Raw genomic sequence first — 14315 nt, forward strand, 5'->3', positions numbered from 1 at the left:
TGGCCATTGTTTTTTTTATTCAGCAATACAGGCCGTACCTGTATGGTCAGCATTTTACCGTGCGATCTGATCATTCGGCTTTACAGTACGCTCTGCGGGTTGACCAACCGTCCGGGCAGCTTTCTCGGTGGCTCGAAGTCCTTCAGGACTACGATTTCAATGTCACTTACCGTAGGGGTGCACAACACACGAATGCCGATGCGTTGTCTCGCCTTCCGCCGGCTCAAAAATGTGCGTGTTTTTTGGGCTCGGGCCGTTGTAAGCCGGGTTGTTGCGGTTGCAATTTTTCTGGCCGGGCATGCTGCGCGACGTCACTGACATTTTGCTGGGATGCACCCATTGTGCGCAACGTAAACCGCCGGCTAAACCGGCATGTCCACCCCTGCAACCCATTTCGGTCTCTCGTATAAATGAGTTGGTGGCTCTCGATATTTTGGGCCCTTTTCCTACTACGCCACGGGGTAATAAGTACCTTCTGGTTGGGGTAGAGTATTTTACACGGTGGCCTATGGCCTGGGCCCTCCCCAACCAGTCGGCGGCGGCCGTTGTGGACGCCTTTGTTCAAGGCTATGTCCTGGACAAGGGCGCACCAGAACGGTTGCTGACCGATCAGGGAAGAAATTTTTCAGGAGCCTTGCTGACTGATGTGTGCCGCCTGTTGGGCACTAAGAAAGTGCGCACTTCGCCCTACCATCCCCAGACCGACGGCATGGTGGAGCGCCTTCATAGAACTCTCACCGCTATGTTATGCCATCAGGTCGATGAATCCCACCTCGATTGGGACTTGCAGGTTCCGGGGGTCCTCGCCGCATACCGTATGGCACCTCACGCGGCGACGGGATTTTCCCCGTTCTTTCTAATGTACGGCAGGGATGCCTTTCCTCCCGCCGACGTTCGGCTGGAAATCGAACAGTCATCGCAAAAGTCAAAGCTCGTTGACCACTTGCGATTCAACCTCCGTAAGTTGGCCGAGGCACGGGAGGCCGCCATTGAATATTCGGCTTCCCGCCAAAGGGCGAATTTGCGACTGCGGGACCCTTGGTCGTACACGCATCGGTGGGCACCGGGAGACAGGGCATGGCTCCACTGCCCCCAGGTGCCGGTGTCCACGTCGGCCAAACTCCTCAGACCATGGCGAGGCCCGGTTGAGGTAGTGGAAGTCCTGCGTCCCCAATGTGTTAAAATTAGCTGGGGACGGCGTCGCTGGTGCGTTCACCCCTCTCGGTTAAAACCCTTCGTCACGCCACGCGTCCCTCCACAACACACACGACATGGGGGCCGAGTGTGCGACGCGTCCGACGAGCCGGATGTTGCCCCGTTGGTGCCTAACCCACAGCGCAGGCGTGTCATTCCTCCTGCAGATGGCGCGGGAGTGACGGCTCCATGCAGGCCACGTTCGGCCTCAATGGACCGTGGAGCAGCAGGTGTCCCCGTGGAGATGCATAAAGGCCCACCGGATGCTCTGGCTCATCCTCCTCCTTCCCTTGTGCCGCCGACAAAGCCTGCCATCCCCTACGATGGTCCCGCGAAACGCACGCGCGCGAAATCTCGCCGGTTGTTATGTTTTTTTTGGCATGTCTAGTGCCTTGTACATACGTTATGTTGTTAAGGGGGGTATTTATAGGGGTTTATTTGTTCTTGTTGTTCGTGAGGCACACTCACAATTCTTCTACCATTGGTAATTTCGGAGTTTCCCATTGTTGCAGCCGGGACGGCTGGAGCTTCCGAAGGAGGGGGTGATGTAGAGGTGTTAACTACGCGCCGTTGCGTAACCCGCGTTGCCACCAGGGCGGTGCAGCATTACCCCTGGGTACAACGGTTGGGGTCAGTCGAGGTGAAACGGATCGTGGCCAGGGTTTGGTGCGAACCAATCAGACGGTTCCACGTGGGAATGTATGATTGGTTCTACCTGGCCACGAAGGGGTATAAGACGGGTGACCCAACGGACCTCGAGGAGTTCTCTCCCTGCACGAAGACAGAAGACTGGGCTGAAGCCTAGCTAGGACCCTGGACCAGCCTTTCAGCCCTTCTAAGGGCTAAGGCTCGGCATACCCAGTGGTCAGGACCCACCGGGCCAGCGGTGGGTCAGAGAGCCTCCCCTAGGTCCTAGCCGGAGGACTAGGATAGCGGTAGACGTGTGAGTCCCGCCAAGTCCGGAGGTTGTACCTCCTTAGGTATCAAGGAGGTTAGCGGTAGACGTGTGAGTCCCGCCAGGTCCGGAGGCTGTACCTCCCTAGGGTATCGGGTGAGGGGACCGAATATCCCTCTGTGTGTGTTAAGCGTTGTATAAGGAAATAATACAATAAACAGAGTGTGCCTCCATAAGAAGTCTGCTCGTCCTTACAACACTACACACGTACACACCACACACAATTAAATAAATAAAAACTAGAACGACTTCCGGGATGGGCAAAGATTCAGTTCAGTTCAGTTTATTTTTGTATAGCCCTGTGAGCCATTCGGCTCTTGAATCGGGTGCAACCACAACAAAAACAAAAACACGAACAAGAAAAACATCTTAAAGTGACTATGTGACTGTGCAAACAGAAAATCCATGGAAAAAAAAGAGCAAAAATGTTCCTGAAAAACTCACCGTACACCAACGCTGTGTGCAAAAAATCCCAGTGGGATGCAAGTCAAACAACAACAACAACATACTCTTTGATTCTATTCGGTAAAGTCACGTAGGTAAAAAAATAAAACAACAAAAATCACGACGTTTCGGCCACAACACAAGCGGCCTTCATCAGGTGAAGGGACCAGACTGTCTCGAAGACTGCGCTGGAGTGAAACAGAGCCAAGCTCAGACCACGGCCTTTAAGCTGTGTGAGAGGGATTAAGGTGCCTTGACAAAGGATGTTTTTCATGCCAATTCCTTTGTCAAGGCACCTTAATCCCTCTCACACAGCTTAAAGGCCGTGGTCTGAGCTTGGCTCTGTTTCACTCCAGCGCAGTCTTCGAGACAGTCTGGTCCCTTCACCTGATGAAGGCCGCTTGTGTTGTGGCCGAAACGTCGTGATTTTTGTTGTTTTATTTTTTACCTACGTGACTTTACCGAATACAACCAAAGAGTATGGATCCTTGCAGTCACGAAAGCTTCAAATCTAGAATTGATAGCCTCTACAGGGAGGGTTTTCACCTATCTGTTAGAGCTTTTAACAGACACGGGACAAGAAGTCACAGCTCATCGAGACGCTCACCTTCCTCAAAAGATGTCGCGACCACAAGGTAATACCCATCGCCTTCACACTCACTTCTGCTGCTGTGTCCTCACCGAATTCTAAACAGATTCTGTTTAAGGCCAGCCTCTCTTTAATCTCAGAGAGGCTAAGACTACTCCATTTTGAACTCGATACTTTAGACGGGACTCTCCTAAAAGCTCATTTAACGTTAACACAAAAAATGTTACCTTCTGATTGGAACCACGTAGACAACACGACTGCTTCTTCTGCCGATTCACTTTCAATCAAATGCAAAGCTAACCTAATTGCTAAATTCAACCACCTATCAAAGAAAAAACCCGGTTCCACATATCACCAAACTAGACGCTGACAAAATTGTTATCAATCAGAGTAGCACCCCGATTTCGGATAATCTGAAAACAGTATTGGCTAAAGGACTAAATTTCGCTGTCACCCCAAAACATATACCGATAGATGATATCATTTCTCAGGTCGATGTAGCCCTCAAAGGTATAGGACACATCCAAGCAGACGTCGCGAGAGCGGAAATATCTACTATTCTAGATTTAAAGCTTTCGTGACTGCAAGGATCCATACTCTTTGGTTCTATTGGGTAAAGTTACGTAGGTAAAAAATAAAGAAACGTCGTGATTTTTGTTATTTTATTTTTTACCTACGTGACTTTACCCAATAGAACCAAAGAGTATAGCTACTATTCTTAAGAATGCTAAGAAAACCGTGAGCAACATCAGCAAAGTTGAACGCTCTGAACTCGCGAAATTAAAAGAGAGACATGATATAGTCATCCTCTCAGCCGACAAGGGCAATTCCACTGTAATTATGGATAAAAACTCATACAACAATAAAATTCAGGACCTACTCAATGATGGTAGTTACTCAAAAATTAAAAATGACCCTACTAATAGCCTACCTATTAAAATCAACAAGATCATCACAAGTTCGACCTCCCTAATCGAACCAACTAAACGTCCCTCCCTAAAACCTTCTGCTGCAAGACCCCCTAGATTCTATGGTCTTCCAAAGATTCATAAAGAAGGCACTCCACTACGACCCATCGTATCCACGATCAACTCCCCTACCTATAAGCTAGCATGTTTTCTGTCGGATACCTTGCTACCTTTCACTGGCAAGACCTCCTCAGCAGTACTTAACTTAGCCCAATTGGTTTCTATGGTCAAAGACGTTGTACTGTCCCCTGACGATATCCTTATCAGCTTCGATGTGGTCTCTTTGTTCACCAAGGTCCCGGTACCTGATACCATTGATATAATTGAAAATTTGGTACAACATGGACTAAACCCCGAGGTACCTACGCTGGTCAGACACTGCCTCACCAACACCTACTTTACCAGGAATGATTCCTTCTACAAGCACAATGAGGGTACTCCCATGGGTTCCCCCTTGTCACCAGTGATAGCCAATGTTTTCATGGAGAAATTTGAATCAGACGCCATCCAGACTTCCACCCTCAGACCTTCCCTGTGGAAGAGATATGTGGATGGCACTTTCGTTATTTGGCCACATGGCCTCCCAGCTCTGAACCTTTTCCTACACCACATCAATTCCAGACATCCCGCCATCAAATTCACCATGGAAGTGGAGAAAGATGGCAAGCTACCATGCTTAGATGTTCTGTTTGAGAGGAGACCTGATGGCTCATTGGGCATTCTGTCTACACAAAACCCACCCATACAGATTCCTACTTGAAACTTGATTCCCACCACCACCCAGCCCAAAATAATTATCTCATCAAAACTTTATACCATAGGGCTCATTGCATTTCGGACCAACACCACCTGACCAGTTAATTAAAACATGTACACCTGGCCCTCAAAAAGGAATGGATACTCTGCCCGTACCATCCGCCAAGCTGTTTCTCCCTCCATACAGAAACAACCACATGATACTCTGGTCAAAACCATCACACTACCATATATAGCAGGCGTTACTAAAAAGATTTCCAAAATTCTAAACAAACACAAGATCCAGGTCCGGTTCAATACAGTACACAAAATTCGTGATCTGATCCCATCCGTGAAGGATGTCATTCCTGACTTACAGTACCCCGGGGTTTACAAATTGAGTTGTATCTGCGGTGATTGCTATATCGGGGAGACGAAACGACATGTCTCTGTCCGAATTCGCGACCACAAATCAGATTTGAAACACGGCAAAACGAATTCTTCTGCCGTAGCTGATCATTGTTACAACGCTGTGGGTGATCACGATATAATTTTCTCCGATACCAAGGTTCTTTGCAAACCCACGTTTTTTTAAATCAGAGATTTGTTCACGAGGCAATTCAGATCTACAAACACAGACACAATTTCAACCGAGAAGATGGTTTCAAATTAGGCAACCATTGGAAAGATGTTCTAAATCGAACCAAACATTAAACTAATTTCAATGGTACAGTATATTTTTTCAAGTAGTGGTACCCCAATCTTTCGCAGCACATGCGGGTGCATGTGCACCCGCATGTTCACCCTCTCTACACCTTTCATTATGCTAAGTCCGCCAATTAAATGCTATTTTTTTGTTTATGCTAATTCCTTTGTCAAGGAACCTTGTTTCCTCGCACACAGCTTAAAGGTCGCGGTCTGAGCGTGGCTGTGTTTCACTCCAGCGCTGTCCTCGAGACAGTCTGGTCCCTTCACCTGATGAAGGCCGCTTGTGTTGTGGCCGAAACGTCGTGATTTTTTGTTATTTTATTTTTACCTACGTGACTTTACCGAATAGAACCAAAGAGTATGGATCCTTGCAGTCACGAAAGCTTCAAATCTAGAACAACAACAACCACAAAAACTTAGATTAAGGCCATCAGTCTAACTCCGTACTACAACAAAACAAACATGTCCAAACCAAAAACGTTTTCCAAATCACCAAAAAATAAAGACATAATTGCAACGTAACAGTGATCACAAGGACTGTGACCGAATTTTTACAATAAACTGCATAAATAACATGTAACACCAAACCCTAGGGCCATAGCTGGCTGCATGAGTTACTCCACAACAATAGAAGCATCGGTCGGAGTATCAAATTTTTCAATGCACCTTTAAGATCAGCACGCTAAATCAAAATACAGATAAACATTTTATTTTACGCCAATGAATAGCAGTGGCAGCTTGGGGTGTACAACTCCTCTAGAGCAGTTTTGAGAGACGATCTCATTGGTAGCGATTCAAGTTGCAGTTTATTGGCAATAGCATTCCAGACTCTGGGGGCATCAATAGCAAAGGCCCTTCCACCAGTTTTTGTACGGCAATAGGGAATGTGAAGCTGGTAAATGAGCGAAGACCTGAGGTCAAATTTGTTCTTTGAAACAGAGAGGGGATCCAGCAGGTAGTCTGCGGATTTATTTGTAAGTACATCGTGAATAAATAAGATCTGGTGCACAAGCCATCGATTGAGGAATCTTTTTCAATGGAGCGAGTTAAGTGTGTTCGATTCAACATCTCTCTGTCCGTCTGTGTCTCTGTGCGCCTCTGTGTCTCTCTCTGCCTGTCTCTCTGTCTATCTTTCTCTGTCTCTGTGTTCCTCTTGTCTGTGTCTGTCCGCCTGTCTTGTCTGTCTGTCTGCGTCTGTCTATCAAAGATCCCCCGTATAGCCTGCACAGAATGTTGGGGCAAGTGCAGTTAGCGAGCACCTATTAAGGGTGGGACGGCACACGAGGGGGTGGGTGGCAAGCACCACGCCCGGCCGCCTTTGTCTTCCTAGTGGCAATGTTTACACACCGCACCGGGTTCTCATTTGAGGCTGAGTCGACGTAGGGGAGGCTCAGGACCGGTTCAGAAAATCGTCACTGGCGGTGTTGGCCACGAGCGGGAATGGAACTCGGCTGGTCGGGAGTGGAGCGCAGCGCTCAGCACGACACTGCCGCTCCCCTTCTGTCAACTCTGACCCTGCTCTCTGACGTCACCGCTCAGCGTGACCTCATCGGCGTCAAGCGCAAGGGGTCGGTGGCCCTCGCTAGTGACGTCATGTCACCAAGATATTCGCCTCACCCCCGACCACCGCGCTCTTGAGCGTGACGTCGCCTCTGCTCGGCCGCTGCCAATATCTGTTCCAGTGCCAATCCTTATTTTGGCAAAGCTACGAACGGTGACTGGCGGCTCATTAACATAATGTATTCGTGAAAGCCGTCGCGAGTTTTTTGCGACAGGTTCGACACCCACGCCCCATCCATCCAGGATTGTGCCGGGTTAATTAGCATAATTTATTTCAGATACAGAGCCCCTCGATGTGGGAGGGGAGTGTCTTGTACTCCGGAAGTGACGTCACGTCACCTCCTGACGCGTGACGTCACGAGGTAACAGGAAGTTGCCGCTCCGCGCGTGAACTGAAATCCGAGGTGAGAAATTCTCATCGCGGTTGTGGTTGTTGTGGTGGTTGTTGTGGTGGTTGTTGTGGTGGTTGTGGTGGTGGTTGTGGTTGTGGTGGTTGTTGTGGTGGTGGATGTGGTGGTTGTTGTGGTTGTTGTTTCCCGAGGTAGAGCCTCGCTCTCTCTCTCGTAGGGATGTCAATTGAGTATCAGCAATCATGGAAGCGATGTCCAGGTTGGAACTTTACAGCGCAGGGCCTAGCCACGCGGGGCCTTGCCTCCTGCCCTCGCCTGATTGCATTCGCTTCCATTCTCTTAAGTTAAATTTGTCTTGACCTGGCTCACTACTTTGTCACTTTGTTTCACTTTGCATATTCACACAGTGTTGTATTCTTTGTTTTTTACCAGGCCACTCCCGCGTTGAGCTGCTACACCGCTCTTGTTTTCAGAAGCGACCTGCCCACCACACAAGGTGAGGCTCGTCAACAGCGTGGCGGTGTTCACTCTAGACGCGTGGCGGTGTCCACTCTAGACGCGTGGCGGTGGTCACTCTAGACGTGTGGTGGTGTTCACTCTAGACGCGTGGCGGTGTTCACTCTAGACGCGTGGCGGTGTTCACTCTAGACGCGTGGCGGTGTTCACTCTAGACGCGTGGCGGTGTTCACTCTAGACGCGTGGCGGTGTTCACTCTAGACGCGTGGAGGTGTTCACTCTAGACGCGTGGCGGTGTTCACTCTAGACGCGTGGCGGTGTTCACTCTAGACGTGTGGTGGTGTTCACTCTAGACGCGTGGTGGTATTCACTCTAGACGTGTGGTGGTGTTCACTCTAGACGTGTGGTGGTGTTCACTCTAGACACGTGGTGGTATTCACTCTAGACGCGTGGCGGTGTTCACTCTAGACGTGTGGTGGTGTTCACTCTAGACGCGTGGTGGTGTTCACTCTAGATGTGTGGAGGTGTTCACTCTAGACGTGTGGTGGTGTTCACTCTAGACGTGTGGTGGTGTTCACTCTAGACGTGTGGTGGTGTTCACTCTAGACGTGTGGTGGTGTTCACTCTAGATGTGTGGTGGTGTTCAGTCTAGACGTGTGGTGGTGTTCACTCTAGACGTGTGGTGGTGTTCACTCTAGACGTGTGGTGGTGTTCACTCTAGACGTGTGGAGGTGTTCACTCTAGACGTGTGGTGGTGTTCACTCTAGATGTGTGGCGGTGTTCACTCTAGACGTGTGGTGGTGTTCAATCTAGACGCGTGGTGGTGTTCACTCTAGATGTGTGGAGGTGTTCACTCTAGACGTGTGGTGGTGTTCACTCTAGACGTGTGGTGGTGTTCACTCTAGATGTGTGGCGGTGTTCACTCTAGACGTGTGGCGGCGTTCACTCTAGACGTGTGGTGGTGTTCACTCTAGATGTGTGGTGGTGTTCACTCTAGATGCGTGGTGGTGTTCACTCTAGATGCGTGGTGGTGTTCACTCTAGACGCGTGGCAGTGTTCACTCTAGACGCGTGGCGGTGTTCACTCTAGACGCGTGGCGGTGTTCACTCTAGACGCGTGGCGGTGTTCACTCTAGACGCGTGGAGGTGTTCACTCTAGACGCGTGGCGGTGTTCACTCTAGACGCGTGGCGGTGTTCACTCTAGACGTGTGGTGGTGTTCACTCTAGACGCGTGGTGGTATTCACTCTAGACGTGTGGTGGTGTTCACTCTAGATGTGTGGTGGTGTTCACTCTAGACAAGTGGTGGTATTCACTCTAGACGCGTGGCGGTGTTCACTCTAGACGTGTGGTGGTGTTCACTCTAGACGCGTGGTGGTGTTCACTCTAGATGTGTGGAGGTGTTCACTCTAGACGTGTGGTGGTGTTCACTCTAGACGTGTGGTGGTGTTCACTCTAGACGTGTGGTGGTGTTCACTCTAGACGTGTGGTGGTGTTCACTCTAGACGTGTGGTGGTGTTCAGTCTAGACGTGTGGTGGTGTTCACTCTAGACGTGTGGTGGTGTTCACTCTAGACGTGTGGTGGTGTTCACTCTAGACGTGTGGAGGTGTTCACTCTAGACGTGTGGTGGTGTTCACTCTAGATGTGTGGCGGTGTTCACTCTAGACGTGTGGTGGTGTTCACTCTAGACGCGTGGTGGTGTTCACTCTAGATGTGTGGAGGTGTTCACTCTAGACGTGTGGTGGTGTTCACTCTAGACGTGTGGTGGTGTTCACTCTAGATGTGTGGCGGTGTTCACTCTAGACGTGTGGCGGCGTTCACTCTAGACGTGTGGTGGTGTTCACTCTAGATGTGTGGTGGTGTTCACTCTAGATGCGTGGTGGTGTTCACTCTAGATGCGTGGTGGTGTTCACACTCTACATGTGGAGGGGAAACCCAGGTATCGGGAAGGAAATCCACGCGATCAGGGGGAAAGAGAGAGACACGCAGCCTCGGCTGTGTTGATTGATCCTCAATGAATTACTTGGTGGAGTGAGGAAGCATTAATACTGAGCAGGTGAAGGTGGCCAGGCGTGGGTCTGGACACACCACCACCTGTGAACCATGCCAGTGTGTGACAGTGGTGGAGCCAGTGGGGGTGGGGTGGCACGTGCCCCTTCAACGATCCGATCGAAATCCCTAATTTTGATAGGATCATTGGGGTTTATTTGTAACTAGCTTCACTACCCGCCTTCGCCCGGGACTTGGATTCTTGTCTTGGATAAATTTCAAATTTCATATTCCCTTATCTTTCACTGAAAAACCCTGAAAAAATTGATGCTTGCAAGAAAGAAAAAAGCAGAAACAAATCAAGTTACCTAAATCGGATGTTTTCACTCAAGGATATTCAACCTTAACCCACTTCTACGTGAGGTCGATTTTGGCCACTCGGGAAGGGAATGACGTGGCGAGCTGAAAATAGTCGCGTTCACTTAGAAATTCCAAACAGCATGAGCTGTGAAAATTTCATGACGCCAGAGCTCAGCGTTGGAGAGGTTTTTGCTGCTTCACGCAAACAAGCTGATGTAATTTCTGCTTCATATTTAAGATAGCAGTTCTACCCGTTCTTCGCACGGATTTGTATTGAAACTCCGAGAAACCAATGGCTTTATCGGCCAGGAGCGAAGCGCCACCTAAAATCTCCCGGCACGCTGTTAACAGCTCTAGAAGTACGGCGCGCGAAGAGGCATATGGAAGGGGTAAGCATTGCAGAGCGCTTAACTCAGGTGTGTTGCGGGTTGACGTCACACACTCTATGGTCATTTCGCCCACACCCCCCCCCCCCAAATGCCAAAGTTTATTTTTATAATTTTAACATTGTGTACAGTATGGAACCTAGCCACATTCCAAGTCTCAAGTGTGTAGCCTCTTGGGAAGTATGCTAAACATTTCGAACCGACACACGTATCCACACATTTCCCTTTTATATATATAGATAAATCAGCATTTTGCGACCCCCACTGCCACCGTGTGGCATATTATTACGTGCCAGGGACTCCATAATTGGCATTAATTAACGGCAAAGCAGTTACAAACGACTCACAGAATTGTGCGCAGTTGCGTATACAGTACACGACTTCCCTGATGACAAACACCTTCAGCGAGCGCGATGCCTTTCACACGCGTTGATTAAAAAGCAAGGGACAAGTCCTTACTTACTAACAACTCCTTACTTACTAACAACTCCTTACTTACTAACAACTCCTAACATTTTTCATTGCTGAAGGGGTTGCCCCATCTACCTGAAAATCCTGGCTCCACCTCTGAGTGTGTGACATGGTCAAGTTTGTATTTGCGTTAAAGTCTTTGTAAGAATGGAGTTAGGAAGTTATCACAGTACACGTGCAGCTGAAGTCAGAACTGTTCATCCCAGCATTCAAGGACATCTGTGCCTGGCTTCACACCTCTAAGTTGCGATTGAACGTTAATTTATGCATTTCTGCATAACACAAATAGTATTATTTTCAACACTCTTTGCTATGTCAGCTGAATTTAGCTTTCATAAATATTCCTTTTGAAGCCAGAAAGCCGAAATTGTGTGCTCGGATTTTTGGGTTAACATTCATTTTGAAGATGCGAGGGCTTCCAGGCACGATTGTGACATTTGCCCACTCATTGTGTGCCATAACAGCCCATGTGATGAATTTGGGACGCTTTTTCACTATATCATGAATATATGAATAAGTATAGACATGTAAGTCACGTGTGACTGTATATATGCATTCCTCTGTGCATCGATACTGACGTGTAGATGGTTTGGATATTATTTTTTTCTGTCTGCAGCTGTCGCTTCCTCTGCAGAATTTGTCTCATGGAGCAAAGGCACTCGGCGCGGCTCGGTGCAAAAAGGCAAAAATGCGACCGGCATGAAAACAACCCGGATCGTACTGGAGATTTGACACGGCACCAGAGAACTCGCACAGGAGATAAACCCTTCAAGTGCAGTGTCTGTGGGCAGGCGTTTACACAGTCATCTAATCTTGTTGCACACCGGAGAACACACACGGGAGATAAACCCTTCAAGTGCAGTGTGTGTGGGAAGGCGTTTGCACATTCATCTAATCTTGTAGCACACCAGAGAACACACACGGGAGAGAAACCCTTCAAGTGCAGTGTGTGTGGGAAGGCGTTTGCACAGTCATGTACTCTTGTAGAACACCAGAGAACACACACGGGAGAAAAACCCTTCAAGTGCAGTGTGTATGGGAAGGCATTTGCACATTCATCAAATCTTTATGTACACCAGAGATCTCAAAAGCATCAGAAGATCCACAAGGAGTGGAGTCTGAAATCATCTTGTGAAAGTCAAAGTGCCGCAATGAGCCCATCCCTCATGAAACAAGAACTGGAAGAAAATCCCAGCCTGGACACTTTTAAAGGTATCGAGGTAAAATATGAAGAGGTGAAGGTGAAATATGAAGAAATGATGGTGAAGATCGAAGAAGTGAAGGTGAAATGTGAAGAAGTGATGGTGAAGAGCGAAGAAGTGAAGGTAAAATATGAAGATGAAAATTCTTCTCCAAAATCGGACCTTCACATCGATGGAGGCAACGTGAAGCAGGAGGAGAATTCTGACTGTGAGGCAGAGCGAGGCAACTCCCAGCAGTTTGTGGAAGTGGAGGTGTGGGTGGACTTCCTCCGAGACAATACAAAGTCAAATGGAGACCCGGTAGATGTGTAAGCCGGAGACGATGTCGCTCCAATAGATGCACCTTTGTCACAGGCCTTTAATGACAAGAATGTGAAGTTGAACACTCAATTCCTAGGTGCAACCTGCAGCGTAACAGTGGCCAGTCTTTGTGGACCTGTGGGTTGGGTAGATCTCTAACCAGGAGCGATAGCCAATAAGCTCCCAAGCATTCACTAGAGTCTATTAATTCCATTTATATGGTGCTTGCTTAATCGCCTCTGGCAATTCGGAGTTTTGTGTCGTATCTCGTCTCAAACACTCGAAGAGCATCCCCAAGTAGCAGCTGCCCCTGTGTGGCACAAGGTGGTGGCCCTGCACCGGCCTGCATGTGGACAAGAGCCTGTCAGTAGGGGGTGATTGTTGATGTGGCATCTCAGTTGTGGAGTTTGTAGGTAATGTTTAGAATTTGATACATTTTGACCCAAACGCCAGCATACAATGGCCTAATCGTTTTGATTGACACAATAGTATCTTGTACATACACTGTTAAGCAGACGGTGTGTATTTTTTTAAATATCTTAATGTTAATACGATGTAACCTGATACAGCATATTTCAGTGCAGTTATAAAATTTAGTTAAAATGACTCAATAATTTAGAATGAATACTTGTCTGATTGCGTGCATACATGTAACATTTTGTCTATAAGGGTCAAACATTGAATAAGTGATGTTAGGACAAAGTGTATGTTTTGGAAGTAACCTGTACAGATAACTCAGGTGAGACTCATTGTTCTTGTGATACAGGGCAAAGGGTATTTTTGTGTTTTCAGGAAGCATCTCTCTCCGGATCAACTCATTGTCTTTGAAATAGGGAGCACACTCGGATCATTCATCAGTTACAAGGCATACCACTCAAAAGTTCCACGTAGAGCAGATACATTCTCGACAACACGAATTATAATTTTGTATTACGTGTTGACGTAGATTTTTTTCTAACTAGGACAAGAAATGGTCCTTGCTGATTAACGTCTGGATGTCCGTAACGGTTGAAGCAAGCTCGGCTGCTGTTGAGACGCTGTGCACCAATAAGGGTCCACATGTGGCTTGCACTGAATCAATGATGCACTCCCAGAAGGCTGTGCTAGTTATAGTTTGTGTAAAACATTCCTTTGTTTCGTGGAGAGATCGATAAATGAAAGATGTCGTGTCTGCTGATCTGCTTCATAGCAAGGAGATAATTTTAAGAGACTACATTTGAAATTCATTTTTAGTACAGATTTGTAATCGGTTACAAGGCAGAGCACATCCAGTAGATACATTCTCCACAACAACACTCATTAGAATTAGATAATTGTATTTCTTCATTAAAAGCTTGTTCATTGAAAACGACATTTCGTGTGAATTTCCTCTCGTCGTTAAGTAGATGGCCTTGCCGGGGGTTCGGTTCGATGCGGACTTTCACCTGGTTGGGATCGCGGGATCGAGATGAGGCGACACAGAGCTGGACGTGCGACAAGACCGCCGTCTGCAGATCGAACGTCTGTCCCTGCTCCTCCGTCGTTCATGCGGGGGGTGTGTATGTTTGCAGCACCCCCTGCATGAAAACGACGGAACGTGCAGCGTTAGTCACGAAGTTGTGCGTAAGCGCCATAACAAGGCGCTGTAAGCTGACGTGCCACCACGTTCA

The 14315-nt window shown here is 48.1% G+C and overlaps 1 protein-coding gene across 2 annotated transcripts; it reads left to right on the forward strand.

Moving 5' to 3' along the window:
- Positions 1-7439: 7439 nt before the first annotated feature.
- Positions 7440-14014, forward strand: LOC142908259 (uncharacterized). Of its 2 annotated transcripts, none has more exons than XM_076058735.1 (3): positions 7440-7557; positions 7936-7999; positions 11781-14014. In XM_076058735.1, exon 3 carries the CDS (start codon positions 11809-11811, stop codon positions 12676-12678), a length of 870 nt encoding a protein of 289 aa, XP_075914850.1. In that variant the 5' UTR covers positions 7440-7557; positions 7936-7999; positions 11781-11808; the 3' UTR covers positions 12679-14014. The 2 variants fall into 2 exon arrangements, with proteins under 2 accessions (XP_075914850.1, XP_075914849.1); XM_076058734.1 differs by lacking the exon at positions 7440-7557 and adding an exon at positions 7583-7762.
- The last annotated feature ends 301 nt before the right edge of the window (positions 14015-14315 follow it).

The sequence above is a fragment of the Petromyzon marinus genome (genome assembly GCF_048934315.1).
Source record: "Petromyzon marinus isolate PM22_M1 ecotype Great Lakes invasive population chromosome 78 unlocalized genomic scaffold, UKy_Petmar_22M1.pri1.0 chr78_unloc.1, whole genome shotgun sequence".
Classification (NCBI taxonomy): Eukaryota; Metazoa; Chordata; class Hyperoartia; order Petromyzontiformes; family Petromyzontidae; genus Petromyzon; species Petromyzon marinus.

Excerpts from the sequence above, each read along its gene's own strand:
- LOC142908259 (XM_076058734.1), top strand. The coding sequence starts at position 7,723 with ATGTCAATTGAGTATCAGCAATCATGGAAGCGATGTCCAG. Across the intron at positions 7,763-7,935 it reads ATCATGGAAGCGATGTCCAG|GCCACTCCCGCGTTGAGCTG; the intron begins GTTGGAACTTTA and ends GTTTTTTACCAG. Across the intron at positions 8,000-11,780 it reads CGACCTGCCCACCACACAAG|CTGTCGCTTCCTCTGCAGAA; the intron begins GTGAGGCTCGTC and ends TTCTGTCTGCAG.